Source organism: Myodes glareolus, chromosome 2 (assembly GCF_982192425.1).
Source record: "Myodes glareolus chromosome 2, mMyoGla1.1, whole genome shotgun sequence".
In the NCBI taxonomy this organism is placed as follows: Eukaryota; Metazoa; Chordata; class Mammalia; order Rodentia; family Cricetidae; genus Myodes; species Myodes glareolus.
The window spans coordinates 43,451,658-43,464,740 of NC_142027.1; the positions used below are offsets into that span (position 1 = coordinate 43,451,658).

At 40.6% G+C, this 13,083-nt stretch overlaps 1 protein-coding gene across 3 annotated transcripts in view; it reads left to right on the forward strand.

Annotated features, from left to right (window-relative positions):
• Cmss1 (cms1 ribosomal small subunit homolog) overlaps positions 1–13,083 on the forward strand; it is a 294,743-nt gene that overhangs the window by 276,065 nt on the left and 5,595 nt on the right. For all 3 annotated transcript variants that reach the window (XM_048422369.3, XM_085685651.2, XM_048422370.3), the window contains exons 3-7: positions 1,795–1,866; positions 3,475–3,604; positions 7,084–7,143; positions 8,535–8,637; positions 12,804–12,864. In XM_048422369.3, the coding sequence (XP_048278326.2) occupies positions 1,795–1,866; positions 3,475–3,604; positions 7,084–7,143; positions 8,535–8,637; positions 12,804–12,864 (426 nt within the window). The remainder of the gene's footprint in view (positions 1–1,794; positions 1,867–3,474; positions 3,605–7,083; positions 7,144–8,534; positions 8,638–12,803; positions 12,865–13,083) is intronic.

Sequence of the window (13,083 nt, forward strand, 5' to 3'; positions counted from 1 at the left end):
AGAATTGTATAGATAGACAGACAGATAGAGAGAGATATATAGGGATCAAACTGGGGGAAGGGAAGTGAAGCCCAGCCCCTGGAAGGGAGAGGTTTAGGGGAGGGAGCAGAGTGAGGAATGCTGGGAGGAGCCCCAGGCTGCACTTTTCCCTTTGCCTTCTTTCTCCATCCCTACAGTTAAAATCCCCATACTTTAGGGTAGTCATGTCCTCCTCTTTTCATTTCATTTTTTTGTTCACTGACCCCATGGCTGTCTTCCTGCCTCAGCCTCCCGAGTGTTGAGATTATAGGCCTGGTCCAATGTGCACTCTAGGGGCTCTGCTAATTCCATCCAGGCACTGGCCTTGGAAGGGGAGCTCAATGCTTCCTTGTTCTGTAATTAGATGCTTATGACCATCTGGCTTCTCCTGTGACATATTAGCGGCCTTGGCCCAGGTTCTTATTGGCATGTACCAATATAAAATGGACATGAATCTAAATTCACAAGACAGCTTAACTTTCTAAGTAAGAAAGACAATATCTTTATTTTCTTAAACTGCAGGGCAATTGGTCTTCACAGGCTTTTTGTTGAAACTGTGAAGAAGCTAAGGATGAAAGATTCCCATGTTATTTTAATGTACTCTCCTGCCTGAAACAATATCTAAACACTGCTCCTGCTGGCCCAGTGTCTTAAAGAATTTATGGACCAATGTATCCCTCTTTGATTTGAGGCCATAGGCATTTCTAATCTGCAGGTTTTGTTGTTGTTTGAGACAGGGTCTCACTATGTAGCTCTGGCTGTCCTCAAACCCACTATATAAACCAGGCTGGTCTCAAACTCACAAAGATCCACCTGCCTCTGCCTCTCCTGCTGGAATTAAAGGTGTACACCACCATGCCTGGCCTTTAATCTGCTCACTTTCTTAAAAAGATTCATCTATGATCATTTTGAACAGCGTCATAGAGAAAAGGTGGCAGCCAGCGAGTGACTGGTTAAACAGACATCCTCTACTTGGACTCAGCACAGGAAACATTTTATTTAGTTGCTTATGATTAATATCTGTGGAACCTGCACATTCCATTTTATAAATCAAGGTTTTAGTCCAAATTTCCTGCTTTACTACCTTAAAGAACGAAACTCAACTTAAAAACAGTATGAAACTATATGGGGTCCTTGGGGTTCAAGGCCACTGGCAAATTAATCGCTCTTGGTGCTACAGTGTGGAGCCTGTTTTCAGTCCGTTAACAAGAACATTTATTCTGTGGTCATTTCTAAATGACTACATGGGTACAGCTGGTTGGCACAGCTGGTTTGTAAAAACGTAAGTAAATACATCCTACCTTGGATTTTCTCTGCTTGTTGAAAACGGGGAAGGAGTGGGTGCTATAAACAAGGCCGCTTGGAAGTGCGGCCCTCTGCACAGGCAACTCATGGAAAACTTCAGTTGCTCTGGTCATTGACCGCCTTGCCACATCCTCATTTTAAGCACATCTGTTTCTGCCAGCATCTTACAAACCAGCCCCTGGCTTCCATCTCTAATAATCTGCACACATCAAGCACATATATACACTCACTCACTCACACATTTTGATCGCTGTTCAAAGATCTTTCCAGTCTTACATCATCTGTGCTTTCTCAAATTCTGTCAGCTCAGCTCTGCATCACAGCTCCAGCGGGTCTTCCCGCATCGCTGTGGAATGTGACCAAGGTACTCAGAGGAGTTTGTGCACGACGGAAAAAGCTTCGGGACTCATAGCAGTCATTGACACTTCATCCTGCAAAGATGAAAGTTTTCTCATTTATATTTTATTACAGCCTACAGAATGTTTCTTGAGGAAACCAAAGGAAACAAAAGAGGAAGCCCGGAAGACCAGGAAATGGAAAAAGGTACCAGCAACAGTTTGTCACAGTGGTGTGGACACGTGACTTCCATGACATTTTTATATATCATACTTATGTGAAGTTATTTTGGCCCCCAACTAAGAGATCCAGAAATTGTAAGAGTCAGTGAGATCTGTTAACTTTCTTATGGTCTCCAGGAAGAAATTTTCTTTGGGGAACTAAAAGTAAACTTTTTTGACTCCCATTTCACTCCTGTGAGAGACCAACAGCTTTCTGGCCTGCTGGGTTTTCACTGTGGCATTATACACAGGTTCTAATCGAGAAGGACCCAGAGCTTCTCCTATACCTGCTTTTATCCAAGAAAATCCATTCCCCTTTTTCTATTCACTCCAGCTTCAAGCCTTTACACTAAGTAAAAACAAAATGAAAACAGGTAGAGAAAGGAACTCTCAGGTATTTCTACCTCTAATTGAGCCATAATTGAAGGCAGCTGCTCCCCCTCCTCTTAAATACTGTGTCTCTGTGCAGAGAAGGGCCATTGCTCCCATGCAGACATTTTACAGAGCAGCCCTACCGTGAGAGCATCTCCCACACTGTGAGAGCAGTGATGCAGTCCTCCGCAGCCAGCCAGAGTCTGCTGCTGAAGTCAGCGGAGGAGAGAAAAGAGGGTCAAACCCCCGCTGTTTAACAGCAAGCATTCAGAAAGAAGTGTGCAGACGTGTGTTTTCTTTCCTCACAAATGCCCAAATAGAAAGGCAGAACATACCAAATTGGCTGAGGTCTGGCACATCCTTAAAGAAATGCCTTAAGTGCACTTTGATAATTGAGTCACACAGAGAGCCTTGAGGAGCGGAGTATTAGGTTCCAGAGGTTCAAGGTCAGAACTCTTGCTAGTTTAGCTTGGCAGAGGTCATGCTAATATATGCCCACGGTGACAACATTAGGTTGATGCCTTTGATGCGACCTTGAGTAGTTCTGACACTGGGAGTGTGGGAGTCTGGGTCTTTGGAGACGCATTACAAAGAAATAAGGGAAGTTTATGACAAAAATGGACAATGGCGCTTCCATATATTACAACATTTAATAAAAGGAGTATAAATATGTATATTATGTAAATAGACATTTTTACAAAAGAGTCCACATCAAAAGAGAGAAAGTATCTTCTGTGACATCTGTTCTATTGTGTTTCATGAGTCTTGGGATCGCCTCCTAAATCAGGACAGTCAGTAACATCAAGTCCACTTTTAGTGAGCACCTGTGCGCAGCTCAGTCTGTAGAAATCCAGTCTGAGGCTCATCACCTAAAAGCCAGATTGTACAAGAAGTGCTCAAAATTCTGCTCTTTCAGGAGTCCAGGGTATTTAGGAGTAGAAGAGAAGTTTGCATAACAAGAAGACTTCTAGACTTTTAACAGAAAAATACCCTACTGCTGAGCTGAATGCAAAGTTTTCACTTCCAAAAGATACAGACCAGACATTACAAGGAGGCCTTTCGATCCTTTCTTCATGTTTCAAGCATTCACTATGCCTAAGAAGTATGCAATAAGGTTTCCCACTCAGCTGCCACCAAAAGATACGTGCCAGAGAAATGAACCTATGCCACATGCCATTATAAAATCTAATGCTCTACCTTTTTTTTTCTTCTCTTTTTTTAGAGGAAAATTTCTGATATTCTTGCAAAATCAGAGCCCAAACCAGGGACCCCTGGGGACCTTCAGAAGCTGATCAAGGACCATTACAGCGGCAGTCGGTCCGTAGTTGAGCTAGAAGAGCTCAGCCTACCAGGTGTGGCCTGTGTCAGTTGTCCTAAGGACAGGGAACACACAGTGTCATTTCTTCTCTACTGTTTTATAGGAATCTCCACTGGTGGGAATTTATACATTTTCCTTGCTCTTAATCCTCTTCCCTCCATGTAATACTTTTTAACTGTTAGTGATTTATTTGGGATTCTGAAAAAACGGTTTTTGCTGAATTGAATACTAAGGTTTGTGGATGTGCTTTATCTTTTACTGGAAAGATTAATTGTTCAGTATACAGTTTTAGCAGACTCTTCAAGGAATAAATGTCTCTAATGAAGATAGATATTAAACTCACATAAGGACACTTCAGACATTTAAAAGTCTTGGTGTGAAACTTTGTTGACCTTTCTTTATAAATAAGAACTGTAGCCTTAGGAAGCTTGTTAAGCTGGGCCCTGAATCCCAGAACTCAGGAACCTGAGGCAGACGGATCACAGCAAGTCTGAGTCCAGCTTGAGCTATAGAATAAACACCCTGTCTCCAAAAAATTAACAAGATTTTGTAGTAAGCATTTTAGTTGTATTGTTGTGGTGGTCATGATTTCAGTTTTGGAGTAGAGTAGTATTCAGATTGTACCCAAGACTCTTTGAAGCCAACTCACCAAACATAATAGAATTCTGCATTTCACAGAAGCCACCTTGGTCTAAGTTCCCATGCCTTGTTTAAAATTTCAAAGATCTGCAAAACTGCAGTCCCTGCTCTGAGCTCTTAGATTGTGTGCATCTGTAAGACTCCTGGGCAAGGATAGGAGAAAGCAGATGTTATCCTGAAAGCAAACCATAAGGCACTTTGGCACCACTGCCCCAGATAAGCTATTTCTAGGCTACTGAAAACAACTCATGCTACTTGGGGAAGAAGTCAACAGTAGCGGACTTTCCATTACAGCTCTGTGCATCCCAGCAGCTTGAGAAGCTGGAGAGCAGCCTGTTCCCTGCATAGTTATAATTCTTCTGGACTATTTTTTTAAGTGCTCCTTGGGATTAGCAGCAGGAGTGCCCCTGTGTGTTCTTTTCCAAGACAATTGCCCTTGAGGGAACTGAAGGCTTACACTTAGATGCAAACAGTATCTGGAATCTCAAGTTTACTGAGCCCAGAGGGCTGCTGCTCAAGTGTGAGACTGTGTCCTGGCTGCTCCTCTGTCACAAATCCTCACTCAAGCTGAGGCTGGTGTCTAGTTTTTAGTGTGACTCAGTTTCCTCTTCTAGTTTTTCTTAACATGTAACTTGTGCCCTGGAAGGATTTGTGAAGAACATCCTGGTATTCTATGACCTCAGAGAACATCATAAACCTTGATTCTCTGCAGAATTGTTAAGAGCTAACGTTCATAAGAAACCCTTGGAATTCATCCAAGTTACATAATAAGTTTGTGTTATATTATTGTTTTATTAAAGCCCCATAACATAACTGTGTAAGATCCTGGACTCATGGATTTTTTTTTCTTTAGGAGGGAAAAAGTATGTTGGAAACAGCCAGAAGGGGTAGGCTTTAGTACCAGCTAATAGATGACTATTTTGAGACATAGTCAATTAAGGCATCATTAGAAGGTTTCATAGAAAAGACCCTAGTCACCACACCATGACCAAGAACAGCCTCCAGGGATAGTAACTGTGCTAGCTGAAGAGATAAAAGGTGCCATTTGTTATTAGGTATAGGTTAAAGAAGAAATGTAAATAATAGAGTATTGTTTCTAATCAGTTGGTCAAGCATCTGACTGGATTTTAATCTGAGGTCGTTTGTGTCTGAAGGGCAGGCACATGTCCTCTTAATTACCACTAATTGTGCTGTACACCGCTAACATCTTACACATGGGAACTTAATTAGGGATTCCCAGACCAAAGAACACTGGGAGTTGATTAGCCTCTGCTGTCTCTTGAGAGCTGGTTTGGTTTATATCAGTGATCCTACGTGCCTTTAGTCTAGCTGCAACCAACTCACCGAGGAGTCTCCTCAGAAGAAACACAAGTCACCCTCAGGGACTTAGCCAAGTAGAGTCCATTCTGTTATCACTGTTCATCTCATCTAGGAGAATTGTAAAGATCATCAGAGACTCCCTCCCTCTACTAGGCAACAACTTGGAAAGTGTTATGTAATATAAGCTTTATGTATTATTAAATTAAATCAAATTTAATTCAGTAGTAATTCACCCCCCAACATCCTTAATGTTTACATAGAAACTTTTTCCTATAGAAGGAATTGAGTTGATAACCATAATGTTACATAAGCTGTGACTGTCACTATCAACAATTGCCCTGCTCTATTCTGACGTGTCATGTTGTATTTTACAGCTAGGCTGAATTGTGGCATTTTGATACATTATTCCCATTCTTTCCAAATCTATGCTATATTTCCTTTCCTCATAAATATTTACTCTAGACAATTGCTACATCTTTTTATGCATGCACTTTATATGCCATTTGGGTATATATCTTTATTTTATCTAAATTACATTTGCAGAGCCTCTCATTCTGTTTCTTCACATCACACTACTTTCAGACATACCAGATGTAGCTTTGTGTACATCTAAGCCACTTCTCTGAGATGCTACATAGTGTTCCAGCCCTTTCATCTGTCACAAAGCACTCACCCCTTTTCCCAGTTGTGGACACCTGTAGGGCTTCCCATACCTCAAGATCATAAATTTTGCCAAAATTAATCTTTTTGTGTATCCATTTTACAACACACAGAAATTGCCATTATTTACCCAGAAAATAAATCAGAGAATCACAGAGTATATTATCTTAATATTAGTACTTTCCAAACAAGTTTATCCATTGTCCATTCTACCTTCATTTGGTAAATGTTACATCAGCCCACATTCTCCATAGCTCTTACTATCGTGTGTCTTCTAATCTTTGCCATCCTGCTGACTGCTCCCTCACTGCTGCATCAGTCCACTCTTCTAGGTAACTAATGGATTCGAGGTTTCTCATAAATTTCCCAGCCACTTCACCTTACCTTTTCCTCATTCATAGATTTCAAGTGTAAACGATGTGCAGAGCCTTTACTTCACTACTCTGGAGCGTTTAAAGTTCCTACCTCAGGGACGAGCCCAGGTTATCCAGTACAGAGTGCTCATCCCCATAAATATGCAAACAACAAAAATATACTCAACATGTTACATTTATAGATGTGTGTTTAGCAATAAAAATAGAAAAAGATGGTATCAATTTAAGAGTGGGGAGCATGGAAGGGCCTGGACAGAGGAAACATGGGGACGCTGGGGGAAGAAGGGAGTGGGAGAGGGGACAAGTGATATAAATGCATGGTAAAAATGCAAATCTAAAAATAAAATATTTTAAATGAAAAAATAGTCATTATTGCTACTGTTATTTTAAATAACACTAAATAATGAGCCTCCAGGTCACTCATGTTTTATAACTCATTCAAGAATTTATCATTCATATTAATCTGTTTTGATTGTGTACTTGCAAAGTTCTTAGCAAAGCATGTTTCTCATATTTCTAGACTCCTGTTTCCTTAAGGCCAATGATTTGACTCACAGTCTCTCTTCATATCTAAAAGAAAGTAAGTAAAATCTGATGTTTTAAAAATTATTTACCAGGTCATTATTCCACAAAAGATCAGGTTTGAAGTCAGGTTTATCAGTGCACCCATAATCCCAGAATGCTCAGGAGACTAAAGCAGGAAGAGCAACACTTAACAAGACTAGCCTGGGCTACTTTTTTAGTTTCCCTAAAACTAAAAAACTAGTTTCAAGGGAAACTAAAAAACCCAAATTTAATAAGTAAGGTTAGTCTCTCTAAATTAAGCATATACATTGCAATTTTATTTAATGTGGTATAATATATATATATTATATATGTATCACTACATTTAAAATTAAATGTTTCTAGCTTAAGTGGAGAGGTATTTATTGTTACATCTGTTTTTCGCAGTCATACTATATGGGCTCAATAATAAACTCATTATTCCCCTGCCTCAGCTACTCACATGCTGAGATTGTAGGCCATACTGATGCTTGTTAATTGATGTGTCATTTTAATATCTAAATGTATTTCCGTTTTGCTCTGGCTTTGGAAATTTGGGTGCAGACCCCATTTGGGTTTATAATATATTAGATGTATTAGTCTAGGACTCTGGAAAGTGATGTCCTAGTCCAGAGCCTCCAGTCTCCTTGAACTTGACCTTCTTACCTGAAAGATCAAGAAACTGAGCCATGTGATTTTTAATAGCTGGGAGAACTTCTGTTTACATGTTCAGAATTCAGACCTCACTATCACAGCCAATCTGATTTGATACTTTAGTCTGTATTGTGTATAACCAGAAAAAGCTAGATTATTCATAACAAAATAACATTTACTTGTTTCCAGCAATAATGTGACTTACATAGAACGATTTGACATTGTTCTTTCAGCTTTTGAGTGGTACAATGATACCAAATTTGTGCTTATTAAACATTTCTCAGAATTTAACTTTACAAATATAAACCTGGATTATAATGGGAATAATATTCTGGCATAAAAACTTTAAAATATTGAAATTCTAATCCTATTTAATGAGCATAATAATAAATAGTGAGTTTGAAGTATTATTTATGGTCAGTTCATTCTAGGTTATGCTGGCTGTCTCTTTAAAGTTTCTCTTCGACTGGGTGTGGTGACCCATGTCTCTAACCCCAGGCAGGTGATGTCTATGAGTCCCAGACCAGCTAGTGTTATGCAGTGAGATCCTGTCTTTAAACAAACAAAAGGCTAAACTAAAATCTAACAAGACTGAATCAGAGTTACCCTATTGATCAGCAGTGTCTTCAGGCATTAAACATAAAGTTTAATCTGCTGTCTGAACCACCAGAAAATGTAATAACAGTCAGTGCTTGTTTTTTTTCTTCTTAAGCACTTAGAAATAGATAATTGGAGAATATGCAGTGTTAGCAGCACTGTTTTGCTGTCTTTCAGTCTGTCCTAAGTGGGTAAAGCTTCGGAAAACGCACAGCGAGAAGAAGTCAGTCCTGATGCTGATCATCTGCAGCTCTGCTGTCCGAGCCCTGGAGCTCATCAGGTCAGTGTCGGCAGCTGGGGCTCCTGGGTGATTTCTCATAGATGCCAGCCTGTGTATTCTGTGTGCCATGAGTAACACTGGGTCCCTGCCCTACGGGATGTATGCTCTGTTGGAAAAGCTGACAGTAAGCAAGTAGATATGTGTGACAAGATCCTAAAGAGTGATGTATTGTAGAAGGGAAAACAAGGCATGGGAATGAGAGGGACACGAACGGTGGCATTGGAGCAGAGACTCAAAGTGAAAGAGGGAGATCTCCTGTGTGCAGCAGTGAGTCCTGACGTAGGGTGCCATGAAAGGAATCGGGGAGGGGGGGGGTGCCGTGAGTCATTTACACCGCTGTGTGGAAAAACACATTGTGCAGGGCAAGAGTAAAAGCACCAAGACTACACTAGCGAAAAACAGCCAGCAAATGGGAGGGGTGATCTGACTCAAACTAGAAACAAGGAAAGGCAGAATACCAGGCAACAAACTTGCTAACCTATATAAAGAAAACATCCTGAGATGGCAAAGCTCTTAGATTAAATGGGTGCCATACTCTTGAGAAGGGAGACGCAGTGTTGTAAATATGCCTGTTTTTCTTAGGAGCAGCTACAAAATTTCACTGGTTTCCAAGTAAAACTCCAAGCAAATTTTTTAACTTTACAAACTAATTTTAAACTTTTACAAAATTATACAGCTAAAAATGGCCAAAAAGGTTTTTCAAGAGCACTGAGAAGAGGCGCTATCACTTTCAGAGTGCAATACATGTGTCGTAGTCTCAGCAGCTCAGAGCCTCTGGGACTGTCACGTGCAGGACAGGCAGAAGTGGGCAAGAACTGAAAGGGAAGAAGCAGACCCAAATGCATGTGAAAATGTAGGGTCCAGGAAAGGTGACAAAGGCAGAGGAAGCTAGATTGTTCAACAGTTGTATCCAACAACTGAGTAGCCATCTGTAACAATAAAGTTGGATTCATGTCTCACTCCTTCTGTGAAGATAAATTCCAAACAGACCAAAAATTTAAAAGAAAAAAAAAGATCTATATTAAAGATAAGTTGACACTTTATTAAGAGCTTTCATGGGCATTTCCATTCACTGCTTTTTTGTAGAATAAACAGAAAGAATCTTTCACTGGTTCTGTGTAACATTCAGAGAACAAAGAACAGACAGAATAGGGTGGCATTTACAGGGAAAAGCCCTGTCTGGGAACCAGGCTTTGACAGGAGACAAAACAAAGGAAGTCTGTCTTGAAACAGGAGCTTTGTCAAGTACCCTAAGGTGCAAGTGTATGGACTCCATGGCGATTTAACATCTGTTTTTCTAGATGAACTAATCTAATCGTGATTTTAGAAAAGTAGTTGTTAAACTTTACTGTCCCTTCAAATTCTGCTTTCTCCACCTCAGCACACACATTAAATCATGCCCCACACCCTCCAGGAAAGCAAAATGTTCCTTTCAACTATGCCTGCTCCTAACATAATTGATCTTCAGTACTCCTGTTTACCTGGGTATGTAGCAAAAGGAACGAGTGGACTGCGTCCCACCACCCTGCTCCCGACTAGCTTTACCCCCGAAATAATTACACGGAAACTGTATTCTTTTAAACACTGCCTGGCCCATTGTCTTCAGCCCCTTATTAGCTAACTCTCACATATTGATTCAACCCATTTCTAATAATCTGTATGTCACCACAAGGTCGTGGCTTACCGGGAAAGATCCTAACCTGCGTCTGTCTCAGTGAGGAGAGTCATGGTGACTAACTCACTTCCCTTCTTCCCAGCATTCTGTTCTGTCTTACCCGCCTACCTATGTTCTGACCTATCAGGCCAAGCAGTTTTCTTTATTAATTAACCAATGAAACAACAGGTAGATAGAAGACCCACCTATATCATGGGTATCCATCTGTACTTGTTGCCCTGAAATCAGAGCATTCACATCAACCTTTCTGAGTTTTAGACAGGACTACAAAACCCAGTGCAAGCTGAGATGCTAATGGCAAAGAATTTGGCCTACATGTGACCTCTCTAAAACAAGTTGTATATAAATTCCTTTCTAAGGGGCATAAAAGCACTGTGTTGTCACACTTCATTTACCAACTGTCCCCAGATATATTATGATCCATTTCAAGTTTAAAGTGTGATCTGAGCAGGCTCAAGGACCAATGTTTAATAATTCTATTGTAAGGACATCTGTTCTCTTGACAACCATAGTCCTGTTGCTTTCCTTGTTAACCCTGCAATGGAGAATGTCTATGTGTAATTAAGAACTCACTTGTAATAGAAATTAGATCACATGTTTCACTGTTTATCTTCCTCCTGTTCAACAGTATTTCTCAAACTATAATGACATAAAGGAAAGTAATATCCCATCTTAAGCATAACTCCAAAGCTTAACTCAAAACTTACTTGTTCATTATACCCACTTTAACTCAAAACAGAATTTTAGGTGATATACAGAAATACACCAAATGAGAAACAGATGGTTAAAAAGAAAACAATAAACATCAGAAAATCAGATGAAGCCAGCTGGAACTGGTGTTCATGATCTCTTCCATAAAGCCTTGTTAAGTTATAGAGATGGACCCAACTTCCGTGGACAGGATGTGTTTGGAAATGTCAGTCACAGACACATGGCATTCTGTGAGTTCAAATAAAATAATGCACAGAGGGTGTAACCTGGCTCTTCATAGAGCAACTGTAGAATGTGAGGGCCTCCTGTCAGAATGGTGCTTCTAAAGCCTTTCCTCTGAGGTACCAAGCAGGGTAGCCTTGACTCAGAACTGATCATCTCAGTTAATGTAAACAGATCCAAACTGTTGAGTACCTAGAACTGAAAGAACTACCTCACCTATGTACCAGGTGTCATAGTCACTAAATAGATCCAAACTGTTGAGTACCTAAAACTGAGTGTGCTACCTCAGTGTGTACCAGATGTCAGCGACTCAAGGATGAGTCTACCCAGTAGCATTTTGGCCCTAGAAAACTTAAATGAAACTGAGCAGTTTGCTGCATGCTTGTAATCCCAGCATTTGGGAATGCAGCAATGGGAGGATTGTAAATTTGAGGACAGCCTGTGTGACAAGTTCAAGGACAGTATCAGGTATATGGCAAAACTCTATTTAGTATGAAAGGTAGATAGGGAGGAAAGGAAGGAGGAGGGAGGGAGGGAGGGAGGGAGGGAGAGAGAGAGAGAGAGAGAGAGAGATTGATTCAATACATTGCACATATAAAAACCTAGATGCTTGACTTCACCAGAAATAAAGACTTAACACTGGCTTTGTAATCTCTCATCTTAGTAATTGCATAAATACCGACCTTTTCAGGGACGTGTGGTCTCTAGTTCCCCTCAGTCCCCACAGCTGCCACCTGTGCCACTCGTTTCACTCACACGCTCAGGGATCAAGATCTACAATCCGGTGTTCCTTTTCCTTCCTGCCTTCTCCCCTCCCTTCCTTCTCTTCTTTAGGCTGGAACATTTTCATGTATGAAATTTTACAGAGAAGTTCAGTCTACAAAATAGAAAAGTTGGGGGGTTGTTCTGACCTCCTCCCTGGTGCACTCATCCTGTGGTTCTCTGTCTGGACATCCCAACACACTTTCAGATGCCTGGGCTTTCCTGATCACAGGCTGACTTCACTGCTCCGAGATGTCCCCTTATAATCAGTTTTGTTGTTTTTGTTTGTTTGGGGGGTGGTTGAGACATAATATGCAGAACTGCATGAAAAATTTTCTGCCAGACACCTGAAACACAGAAATTCTGTTTAGAGAATTACAGAGATATGCATTTGAATAATCATAGAAACCAAAGTGTCTGGCCTTGTGGTTGACTCAGAAGGACACCCAGATATGTACCTGAGCAAAAGGCTTTCCCCATTTCTGATTTTTTTTTCTTTTTTGAGATAGTATCTTGTTCTATTACCTAGAACTGGTCTTGAACTCACCACAATCCTCCTGCCTCAGCCTCTTGAGTGATTTCACACACACCACTGTGCCTGAAAGCCTACTCCAGTTTGACTGCAGAGATGGACTTGCCTAATGATCTTCCTGTGCGTAGATATAAACGTAACTGCACACATTTAGAACAGTCTTTTGAATGATAAACTATAATTTCTAAATAGTGAGTTCTTAAATGAGTAAATTGTCATAATCTAGTCAATACATTAGTTAATTAATATATTCCTTTTCATTAGGTCACTGACAGCATTCAAAGGAGATGCCAAAGTTATGAAATTATTTGCAAAACACATAAAGGTAAGCAAGAGCCTGTAGTTCTGCTAAGAGATGCAAGTGGTCCCTAACAGCATCGCAAGTCCTCAGCATTCCCATTCAGCCTCTCTAATCTCCCTAGAAATTGCTTCCTTTTGATCTGCCCTCGATATGTATGACAGATTTAGCAACTGTGGTGACTTTCTCTGCACTCCATGCCTCTCCACGGCCACCTTGGCCCCCTGCAGTCACTGCCTTGCTCCT